Source organism: Elaeis guineensis, chromosome 11 (assembly GCF_000442705.2).
Source record: "Elaeis guineensis isolate ETL-2024a chromosome 11, EG11, whole genome shotgun sequence".
NCBI lineage: Eukaryota > Viridiplantae > Streptophyta > Magnoliopsida > Arecales > Arecaceae > Elaeis > Elaeis guineensis.
Window position 1 is genome coordinate 122128264 of NC_026003.2, and position 12147 is coordinate 122140410.

Here is a 12147-nt window from a genome sequence, read left to right on the forward strand (position 1 = left end):
ATGGCATCATCAATGAGTACGAAAATGTGACCGCCAAACTCTTTTGCAAATGGTGCGGGCTATATGAACCCATTAGAAGCCGATGATTCAGGCCTTATCCATGATCTTCAGGTGAATCATATGACTAGCTAAGCTATCTTTGTGGCTTGGGTTACAATGTTAGTCAAGCGACACCTTGGATAGCAATGGTCAGAACCTATGCCCTAGAATTAAAACCATCAGCTCGGAGCAGCTGAGCTAGAGATGCAAACGGAGCCGGTTCATGCGTAAAACTATTTGAGCTCAACTGAAATCCAAATTTAATTCAATTATCATCAAAGTTGAGTAATTTGAATAATTTTTTGAACCGAGTTCAAATAATAAAATACATGATTTAAAAGCTCACAAATCTATTCTTATATACACACACAAGTGCGTGCGTGCATGTATACTCGCAAAATCACAAAATCCTCTGAGGTAATACTCTCATTTGAAATTCAACCAAAAAGAAAGAAAAAAAAAAGAGAGATTGTTTGCACACCGTGGGTGCTGTAAAACCACATACACCATCTGTGATTATTAGCTCATGCAGGTCAGAAGGAAAAAAAATTTTTCGCACACCATGCCTTGGCCCAATGCCTGCACGGGCGGTGCATGCGTTCTGCACCTCCCGCGGTGCATAAAGAATTTTTCAAAAAAAAAGAAAAGAAGAAGAAAGAGAAAGGAGAGAAAGAAGAAGAAAAAGGGAGAATCTCTTTCAAATAACGCACAGCAATTGCTATGCTATTCCAAGCCCGCCTTCCGTTATAATCTCATCCAACACTCATTCATTGTGATCCTATGTACGATCTGTCAGCAGAGGCAGTATTGCAAATAACAAGCCACATGTTAGAGAAATAAATAGCAAAATTATGCATGGGACATCATAAAAACTTCAAATAAATAATATAGTTTCATAAAACTCAACACCAGCAAGAGCTCTCTATTCAAATTCCATCTTAAACATTAGCCAATCCGGACCACCTAATGACAACAAAAAAAAAAAGATTGGCGCAGACCAACCAGACTTGGAAAAATTGCATCAATAAGGAGCTCAAGACGCATTTTGCTTCTTAAGTTTAGCAAGCTCTTGCTGGATAGCACCTCCCCTCTGAACATAGAGAATCAGATTAATAAGCAAAAGGGATGATTAGAGTAAACCATGAATACTTGTGTGCATGCCTGCATGCGCATACCCGTGTGTGTGCGAGAGAGAGAGAGAGAGAGAGGGTGGGAGAGAGAGAGAGAGAACTATAAAGGACCTGTAACGAACCTTGATCCTTGCCAGCATGACCTTGAACCTGTCAAAGTCATTTAGTGAAGCTCTCCTCTTCTGCACGATGAGCTTCCTTCCCCATGAGCTGTTCTCCCATTTGTTCTTCACGTCTGCAATCAAAATGGATTAGCTGATGCACCACAGTGGATCACAGATTACTGGCTATATGTAATATCATACCAGCAGCTTCCATGGCAGCAATTAGGGACTTCTTTTTAGGAAGTCTTGGAATGTCAATCTTTATATCAGTCAAGGAAAGCCTCTTGAAATTCATTTGTCCTCGCACCATGTCAGGGGCATCAACCAGAGCCTAACAATTGTTTAACATGATACAAGAATCATCAAAATAATCATCAACTTGAGCATCCAAGACATAATGACTGCCATCAGAAAAACAGGTACAAGGCAGACTAGTATATGACAAGACATTTAATGCAAAGCTACACAAACAAGTCTAGTACATAATTGCACAAAATGTCACTGGGAACTTTACTGTTTGCCATAAACATAAAAATAAAAATAAAAAATAACAACAAGGATAACGATTACATAGGCATCATAATTTTCATCAATGAATAAAAAATTACTTGTATTAGACAATGAAACAGCATGGGATATCAAACATGGAAGAGGATTCAAACGACCAAGAAACCAAAAGCGTTTCATTTGCTTAACACATTCTTGATGTTGAAGTTATTTGTTTAAGTTGGGCATGCAACAAAAATCACTGGACTCAGATCGAAAAAACCGCTTAATTCTTCACAACATGCAATAAAAAATAAGCTAAAACCTAGATGCCGTACTCCAACATGACACTAATTAGATTAAGGTAATATTATAATGTGATATTCTCATAGTAATTACCAGCATTGGAAACTCAAAGCCATGCAAGACTCGCAGAAATAAAATACAAGATGACAATCTCTACAAACAATTTGCATAAAGCACTCCTTCGTAACAATTGAATCAGCATAATATAAATCATGCTATCTCAAATAGCACCCTAAAAAAATTAAAAAAAATCCATCAGGGATAGATCTAAAAAATCAATTACAAATCATATAATCATCCCGAATATATTAACGATAGCAATGCTGATCGAACAATACAGCCCTAGAATTTTTTGCTATGAATATAGTAGTGCCTACCTTAAGAATATCGAATTATTTAGGACATCTAAATGGAACAAACAGAGGTTGGAGATAGGAATAAGAAACTGATGTACTCTTAATTTTCTCCAAATTAACACACACAAAAAAAAAAAAAAGATGGCTCGGCATTTGCAGGATATCAGGGGTTCATTTAAACAGTGAAGGGACTTGAAAAACCCCAGCTTTCTGAATAATTACTTGTATACTGTATGTGTATGTTTAAAGAATACGATCTTCCATTTCCATTTCACTCAAATCTTGATCTTCCAAGCAACTCGCTCAACGAAAGAAAGAAAGAAATACGGAGAAGAACTATTCATAAAGCTGAGATCCCGAAACACCCGCATCAAGAACAAGTAAAAAAAATCCATGTCAGTGAAAGTAAATAAATTCTAGAAAACCAACAATCATCAAAAACGACATCACGAAATTAAAAAAACAGTCATCTATCAACAAACAATACAGATTTAATGTAACCAAAGAAAAAAATACATCCAAATACAAAAGAATAATAAGGCATAATAAATCCACGAAACGAAAGGAGAGCTAGAAAGAGAGGCGTACTCGATTCTGATCGATAACATCGACGATGACGACAAGCCTGCCATAGTCCTTCCCATAGTTGACAAGCGCGACCCTCCCGATCTCCACGTAACGCTTGAACGGCTTCAGAATCCAACAGGAAAAAGCCCATATTAGCCAAAGAACAGTAAAAGATCGAAGGATTCGTCTAAAGAGACGAAGGAATCGACGGTATTAACAGGAAATGCGATCGGGGTTCTCACCATTTTGGGACAGAAAAGAGCTGCGGCGTGCGAGGGAGGAGATGGAGCTAGGATTTTCCTCACGGCTTCACGGCTTTAGGTCTGATGAGGTGGGAGTGCTTGGGGTTTTATCTGTTCCCTGACCGTCCGATCTAGGGCACAAGGTCAGGTACCCAAAATACCCCTCCGGTTGGCTGGCGGAGGGCGCAAGTACCCAAAATACCCCTCCGGTTGGCTGGCGAGTGGCGATCTCCGGACCCCGTGGCTCAACTTCAGACTGGAACTGAATTAGAATACATTGTCACGTGTTTTTTTTTTTTTGGTGGTGGTGGTGGTGGTGGGCGGGGGGGAATAGTTGTAGTTTCATTGATTCGTTGGGTAAAATGTACAAAGAAAAGCACCCAAAATGCCTGTGTACGATGATCTCAAAAAGCAGACCAATAATGTAAGAAAATTACATTAGATATACCTGAATATAAGATAAAGAGTAAGAACAAAAATAACATCTAATATATATATATATTTTTAAATAACATCTAATATAGTTTTTTTTTTTTTTTAAATGTAGTATTTGTGTATCAAAAGAATGCATCGCACTATGATATGTTCATAATCAAAGTAGCAGCAGACTATACATTATAAAAGGTCGCCTCGTAGATGAGACATTACGGAAGTCAATTGAGCATTGAAGAGTATAGTCTAGATTCGGAAATAAGCAGCAGGGAATGATAACAGGTGTTGGACTTCGGCTAAGTAAATGTAAATAGGCAAGGATGGTATATGTGTATAGTTATGGAGTATAAGTATATCAGCAATCATATAAGTGTCCAATGCGGTTGAAGCTCATGACATTGCTGAAGCCAGCAGGTAGAGTAAGAATTGCTTCATAAATATTTGGTTACAGGGAACCTCACCTGAAGAACGGCAGGCATACATGAAAGACAGCAGGTAATGTGGAGCATGAGTAGGTGAAGATTGTGGTAAATCAACATCCATGAATCAATCTCAGTAAGTTGTAGTGCATAGTATTTGTAGACATTGTTTGAATGTGCGAGGCCAGTTGAAGAGGATGCACAACATATGCCAGTGACATAAGCATTTACAATCATAAGGAGAAGATAATATGAAGAGCTGATATGAAGATACTGAAGGTTCTACATATCTTGAATATTGTGAGAAGAGTTTTTCCTTTTTTTGGTGGTAACAGAGGAAGCATATGTTATATTACAATAGAAAGTGTAATGTACAAAAAATTACAAGCAGCAAAAGTAGCTGACCAATAGAAACCAAAACCTGCTGGAAAGTTTTTACAGAACATACATAGAGATCCAAAAAATAGCAACCTATTTAGTTGGACAAGGTGAAACAGAGTTTGAAGGGAAGAACCATTGCTGTATACACTGAAATGAATGGGTACTATCAGCGAAAAACAAAGCTCTATATCAGTATAAGCCAGTTGAGCATGACTTGAAGCTGTGCAACAAGCCAACAACTATATGAAGCGGCTTTATATAAGAATATTTTGAGAAGAGGTTAACAGCATATCCTCGGTCCAGCAGCAGTGTGAAGCAGCAGAGAAGTAAGTTAGATGCCTTAGGAATATATGAAGGAATTGAAGGAATGGAGGATGCAGACATGCGTGATGGCAATTGAAATGGGATCTGCCGACATGAAGATGGTGGTAGATAGATGCATACTATATACATGTACACCTTTACACTTTCCTAGTTAAGTATTCACTATAAGCAGTCACTGCATGATACACCGCATGAAGAATTTGCCCTTTCTGCAGGATACACTCCCTCCCATGGCCACAGGGACAATTCATATTCAAAATTTGGTACAAGATTGCAGATGATATTGCCACATATACTTGCTTACATAAGTCTTTAGCATTCCCAGAGCATCGAGATTGTTCTGGTAAGTCATTTCCCCTTCCGGTATTTGATATTTCCAGTTATTCCCACCTCCATGAGTACAAACATAACCCACCCTTATACTGATATACTCACTTCATTGTGATCCAGATTTTTTACAGCTTGTGAAAAAATCGCTCCTTTTGGTATTTGATATTTCTAGTTATTCCCACCTCCATAAGTACAGATAGAACCCACCCTTATACTCCCTTCGCTGTAATCCAGATTGTTAACAGCAATATACTTTTTATAATGGGCAAAATATAATATATTATAATATAAGTTGATATATCTGTGAAGGTACCGTGTGAGGAATACAACGAACGTGCCTCGGCACATAAGTATGGAGTTGAATGTGGATTGGAGGGAGCACGGCACATTGCAAACATAGCAGTCCTCATGCACGATAGCTGGACATTGAGTAACAATGACATAATGGTATATATGATAAGGACCCTGTATTGATGAGTTAGTAACGTAGGAAATGAACATTATAAGCATCTGCATTGGGAAGATACAAACAGTGTAAATCTATAGCATCTATGGAGTTCCATATTGAAAGTCACCATCTAGTGCTTTATTAGTAAGGAAGTCAGCTACCTGATTTGCTTTGCAAAAAATATGATTGCCTTGAACATAGAACTTGAAGATTTCCATACATAGATGTCTTGAAGAAGTGGTAAATGTTTGTATTTATTTCAATAAATAGATTGAATCCAAGATATTACAGTGACAGAATCTCCTTCAAGAATAATGTTGGAGTCATGAAATTCAGTTTTAGCCATCTCAATGCCCATTCAAGTTGCAATTAGTCCAGCAGAAGGAACAGACATATGCGATAAAACTTTGCCCTCCACTTATAATAATTTGGCATTTTGGTCTCTCAGAACATAATGTGCAGTGGCTTTATTTGTTTGCACAAAAGCATCAAAATTTATCTTGATCGTTCCATAGGGAGGGGGTAACCATGTAACAGTACGAGTAGATCTAGTTGATGAAATAGAAAGACAGTTACTCTAGTGCTATTATCATGGCTACCTTGATTGTTCTAAACAATCATGTGATTCAAGTAATAGGATTGGGTTTATAACATAATCCATCAACAAACGTTGCCTCTCCCCAAATAGCTTCTGAAGGACTTCCTATTTCCCCTGAGCCTCTCCCAAAACAGCACCTTGCCTCACGTCATCATGGAACTATTTCCCGTCAAAAAAGCTTTTGAGATTTTAAACAACTCTCTAAGGCCCAGTGTCGTGACTCAAGCATCTGTCCAGCCTCACTCTAATGGTAAAAAAAGTGCTCGATTTTGTCAGAAAAAACTCAAAGCTCTTAGTTTGGACGATCAAGCTCTAAACGATAAAAACCTTTTCATCAACTCCTTGACCACTGGAGATCTAATCACTCTAGAAAAAAAATGTGGCCTTCTCCTAACTGGCGACGAGATTGGTGACACATCCTTCAGACTTCAGAATCTCGAGCTACTGCATTGCAAGCCGGTCAACCGATGACCATTATATTTTGGAACGTAAGAGGGTTGGGCCTCCCCTCCAAAAAGCGGCTAGTAAGAAAAACAATCAAGGACTCCTTATGCTTCATTTTGTCTCCAGGAAACAAAACTAGGCCATTTCAACCAGTCTCTTCTCAAATCTATTTGCAGCACCAATCTTGACTGCTGGCAAGTACTTGAGGCTGTCGGTTCTTCTAGAGGGCTACTGACTTGCTGGCCCTAAGCAAATGTCAATAGACTTCCGACACACTTTGAGAAGTTTTCGATTACTATTCATTTTTCCTTCCCTTCTAACGATCACTCTTTCCATCTTACTAATGTATATGGCCCGCATGATAGAAATAGTCGTCTAGATTTCTTCAAAGAACTTCAATGTGTAAGTGATCTCATCCATGAACCTTGTGTCATCGTTGGAGACTTTAATGTCACTCGCTCCACCTCGGAAAGGTAGGGAGCTAAGAGCAGCATGTCAGCTTCTCGAGAATTCAATGCTTTTTTAAACTTAATGGCTCTTATCGAAATCAATCCGACGTGTAGGAAGTTCACATGGTCGAACTACAAGAAAAACACCAGCATGGCAAGCACTAATACAAAAGGAGATTATGGCAGCGCTTATACAGCAATGGTTTCTAAAACTGCTGTTATAGATGTTGGGAATAGTGTCCCAAAACCAATCGTCAGCCTGTTGACGGTTGTGCTCCTTTTGTATTAGTACATGAATTATAAATAAATAAAAATTATTTTGACATTTTTTCATCACAAATATTTCATCTTCTAATGAACTCCTGTGTTGTGGTGAAGTCCTTAGGACTATTTAGACTCGACAAAGGAGGATTTGTCGCTTAATCCTTAAACCTGTTCGCGACCAAATGATACGTTGTTACCAAGGACGACAATGTTTATCGAGCATAGGTCGTTGTGTGCCATATGGATTGGTTGTCCTCATAACCAAGGAGTGTGGAGACACTGGTATGGCATACAGGTGAGATATAATGGTACATCTGCACTGAACGTGACCGACTCCGGAGCTATTTCTGCTGTCAAGATTTGCTCCGATGGGATATGGGTATAAATGTCCCTCCGACCTGAGACCGCCACGGTGACTTGCAAGCAACTTACTGCACTTAGGCACTGGACTACCTGAATTTCTAATTCAGTGACGGAAGGCTGCTGGGTGTAGTCAAGTACTTGACCTGTCGGTGCGTGTGTCAAGATGGGATTGACCACTCCAGTTTAGGAGCTGTATACAGTCGTGTTTCAATTTAGCAAAATTTTGGTCAGGGTAGTCCTAGTGAGGAGTCCAGGACTGATTGAGTTGAGCATGATTCGGATGATCTAATCAGGGTTGACAGTTTAACCCTGAGTCATCCTAAACACAGGGGTCAAAAGGGATGAATTATACGGTAACCATATTCACATAGGTTCTGAATGTTGTGATTGCGACTATTTCACCTATCCGGTCGTCGGATACCATTGCTAGATGGTCACTTCGATTAGTATAGGAATTGGTTCCTATGCTACCGACTTAGGTTCGAACCTGCGGGGTCACACACATTAGAGGTTTCTTTCTGATCTGATGGCTGATTATGAGTCTTATGTGTCTGAGACTCTATGATTGAGAATTAGGATTCTCTAATCATGAGTTCCACACATTTTGGATACCGGGGTCAAAATTTTGAATTTGAAATTTGAACTCTTTGATCAGAGTTTCATATCGATGGTCTCTGATGCCTAATTGCCCATCGGATTTGGACTCAATATTTATGAAAGATTTAATTAGTGATTTGATCGCTAATTAACTTAATTTGATTGAGTAATTATTTTTAGATCAAGTCCAATTGAATTGGATTTAGTTTGGATTGACCCCATTAGGTTAAGTGTTGATCTAATCGCTAATGGTTTAGTCCCTGATTTGATCAGAGTTATGCTTAGTTAATTCCTGATTTGATTAAGATTTTATTGAGCCTAATTAAGTTGGGTTTAATTTAGTCTAATTGTGCTTAACCTATTTTGATTAGGTTGGTTCAATTAAGCTCAAACCACCATTTGAATTTGAATCCCTGCACCACCTTAAATCTCTGCGCCCATTTGAATTCATGAGAAGAAACTTCTCGTGAATTTTTTCTCATGCAAAGCCCTTCTCACGCCCACCCTTGTGCGCTAATATTTGGATAAAGATGATTAGTTAGCCATTCAAATTCAAAGCGTGTTTGACTTTAAATGGATAACTTATCTCTTGCCATACATGACATTATCCACTTTAGCGCCCCACATCTCACACGAGAAAGAGTTTCTCGTGAAATCTTTCCACGCACAAAGCAGACTCGCACCTTCTCTTCTCACGCCCAAGTGGATAGGGATGAGTTGGTTTTAGTTTGAATTCAAATTTGATTTGAATTCAAATGTGTAACCACTTGTCTTTATCCTCTCACGCGGATAAGACATGTTTTGAACTGTTTTAAAAGAGATAGGGAGCTGGGGTGCGTAGAAAAATTTTGAGAAAGAAAGTGGGGCATGAGAAAGCCTTGTGCATGAGGTGAAGGTCCAAAACCTTCGAGAGAAAAAGAAAGAAAAGAAAAAAATTGGCGCAGGTTTTTGGTGTGTACCTAGGTTTCTATCTAGGGTTCGGGAAGTGAGATTGGTGTGCACGAGTGTCGTGAGTCCACCAAATTTAGGGAGAGATCCATCAGCCTCTCAACCAATCGTGCAGATGATCCGAAGCATCCAAGGAGTCGCACACATCGATCGAAGAGTTTGATCAACATCAGCCATCAAAAGGGTGAAATCACGAACTATCATTCGTGAGGAGCCGATCAGACGGAGCTTCGTGTGGACGATCGCAGAGGCCAGACACTAGTGTGGCTGCGATGTGATATAGAGCCCTCCGACGGTGATCAGATTGCGGTGATCGACTACTACCCGAAAAGTGATGTGTTCTGAACACAGTACAGTAAAAAGTTTACTGTTTCAAATTTAATTTCAAATTTAAATGCATGCTTTGTATCATATTTGATCCTAGTGTAGGTTAATTATATTAATTAATGAGATTAATTAATAATTCTGCTGTAAAATAATAATTTTGAAAAAATTTAAAATATCATTTTGCCCCTGCACTGAATTTTCGCTACAAATGGTATCAGAGTATGGTACTAGAATATGATATACATATGCATGCGTAGATTAAGGTGTAATCTATAAGTTCAAATTTGAAATTTGAAAGTTTTGAAATTTAAAAATTCAAAAATTTAAAATTCAAAGATTGGAAATTTGAAATTTGAAATTTGGTTGAAATCTCAAATTTGAAATTTAAAATTAAATTTAAAATTTGAAATTCAAAATTCAAAATTTAAAATTCAAAGATTGGAAATTCGAAATTTAAATTTGATTGAAATCTCAATTTAAATTTGAAATTTAAATTTAAATTTGAAATTGGTATATTTAGATATACTTGATCCAAGTAGCAAGTAATCTAATTGGGTTGGTTGCCATGGCCGTCCGGTCATAGGAGAAAAGTAGGGTTTAAAGGCCCTCTCTTCCTATTCGATGGGGTCTCCTATGGCGGTAGGGGTGCCGATGCAATTATATCCATGCCGATGAAGCAGCAAAGGACTTAATTATAAAATTTATCATGAATGTGCTAGATTAGATCTAAAAGAAAATTCATGATTTATTTTGAGTTATTTTCTGTTATGAAATGAGCAATAGGATTGCTGTTTATGAATTGTGCTGACCCGTTTATGAAATAGTCAACACATTTGGTGAATAGAAAATAAAATCTTTAAAATTTAAAAATTATTTTGAAATGCCAAACCCTGACCCATCAACCCAAGTACTTAATTAAAAAATTAAGTGTTGTCTAGTAGGTCTAGAATTGTGAATTAAGACCTAAGACAATTGCATAAACTTGTGGGTCAATGGGTTAGATGAATTAGGTCCATAATTGGGTTAGACCTAAGGTTAGCTTAAAAAATGGACTAAATGGAGTAATTGGTTAAATCTAATCAAAAGTTGAATTAGATTAGGTCAAAGATACTCTAGACTCAACTTCAATAGTTGTAGTTGAATGGGTCCATGTCCTTAACTAGACCAAGATGGACTTAATTCATGGCTACGCGGTGGAGCCCTATTTACTGAGTTGATCAAAATTAAAACTAATGAACCGGTTAGTGTCTAAGTTCAGCAGTTTTGACCAGTGGTTCTTAAGCGAGAGCTACTCGCATTGATTCGATCATTGATGAGTTAATGGCAAATCTCCACCATTGATCTCACATACCTGGCCAATCTGGTAAGTTAGATTTTGATTAGATCACTTGGTGATTAGAGCTCACCTATGTCATTAGGTAAATCAGTGTGACTGATTTAGGTGCTCCTAATGCCAGCTTTAATTAAATCCTTTTTAATCTGACTTGGTGAAGTCAGTGAGAGGATTGAAATTGGCTGGATAATTTCTTCTCTACTATCCTTTAATAAAATCCTCAAAAATTATTAGGTCCCTAAAATGATTAAGTTATAATGATAACTAAGTCAATGCCTTCCATTAAGTGAGTGATAATGAGTCCATTAGTTCAATAATCATTGGAGGCCCAAAGGCCTGGTGCTCATTGGCTAATGGAATTATCATTCATAATATGATAATTTGGTTGAGTCTTTCTGATGGTGGTTAGGTTGGCCGGCCAAAGTCGGGCCTGATCATTTATTGGTCTGATTCACCAAATTAAGTCATGTTAATGGTTGGACCTAACCAGATCTTTTCAGTGGAGGCCAAAGCCTACTGATTAGGTTCTGGGGCAAAATCAATTACTAGAAGTTGTTTAGAGAAACAACTGGTTAAGAACCTACCCATAGATGCACATGGGTTGACCAACCAAAGTTGTGCTCGTGTGTAGTCTGTGTGGATTCTAGTACCCATTAAGGAATTAAAGTAATTCCTCGAATTGGAGGTTGAGGCTACCAATTCGTAAAAATATTGGGAAAAACTTTAGACTAAAGTCCAAATCTTTAGTATTAATTTATGTACTAATAGAGGTCTGGTTTTTCTTTATACAGCTATGGCCACTACCCTGTCGCTTCGGTCATTATTAGATAATGACGAGCTCATAGGACCTAATTTCGATAGCTGGTATCGAAAATTGAAAATCGTCCTTGAGCATGAGTGGATCCTTTATGTAGTAACAGATCCAGCACCTGAGGAGCCAGCTCCGAATGCTAGTAAGGCGATCAGAGACACTTACCAGAAGTGGCTAAATGACCGCACTACCGTCCGATGTATTATGCTGGCAGCAATGAATGACGAGTTCAGCCGTAGGTTTGAGAACGCCCAGCCATAAGAGATGCTTCAAATGTTGAACGACTCTTTAGCACGCCTGACGATGTTGAAAGGCATAAAACTAGTTGTGCCATTTTCAATGCTCGGATGAGGGATGGGGCCTCAGTCACTGATCATGTACTGTACATGATCGAGATGATTAAGTGCCTGAGCAAATTGGGTTTTCCTCTGCACGAGCAGCTCGGTAAG

The 12147-nt window shown here is 38.3% G+C and overlaps 1 protein-coding gene across 2 annotated transcripts; it reads right to left on the reverse strand.

The window, feature by feature from the left end:
* Nucleotides 1-912: 912 nt before the first annotated feature.
* Nucleotides 913-3463, reverse strand: LOC105054480 (large ribosomal subunit protein eL14y). 2 transcript variants are annotated; one of them, XM_073245387.1, is made up of 5 exons: nucleotides 3231-3463; nucleotides 3010-3111; nucleotides 1475-1604; nucleotides 1281-1404; nucleotides 913-1129 (listed from the first exon to the last, which is right to left on the reverse strand). In XM_073245387.1, exons 1-5 carry the CDS (start codon nucleotides 3231-3233, stop codon nucleotides 1003-1005), a joined length of 486 nt encoding a protein of 161 aa, XP_073101488.1. In that variant the 5' UTR covers nucleotides 3234-3463; the 3' UTR covers nucleotides 913-1002. The 2 variants fall into 2 exon arrangements, with proteins under 2 accessions (XP_073101488.1, XP_010934306.1); XM_010936004.4 differs by having other exon boundaries at nucleotides 1292-1404; nucleotides 3231-3462.
* Between the last annotated feature and the right edge of the window lie 8684 nt (nucleotides 3464-12147).

What these genes read in the sequence shown, in the direction of transcription:
- LOC105054480 (XM_073245387.1), bottom strand. An exon ending in TGCTGCCATGGAAGCTGCTG is followed by an intron (nt 1,405 to 1,474) that starts GTATGATATTAC and finishes TTTTGATTGCAG; the next exon opens with ACGTGAAGAACAAATGGGAG. An exon ending in AGGATCAAGGTTCGTTACAG is followed by an intron (nt 1,130 to 1,280) that starts GTCCTTTATAGT and finishes CTCTATGTTCAG; the next exon opens with AGGGGAGGTGCTATCCAGCA.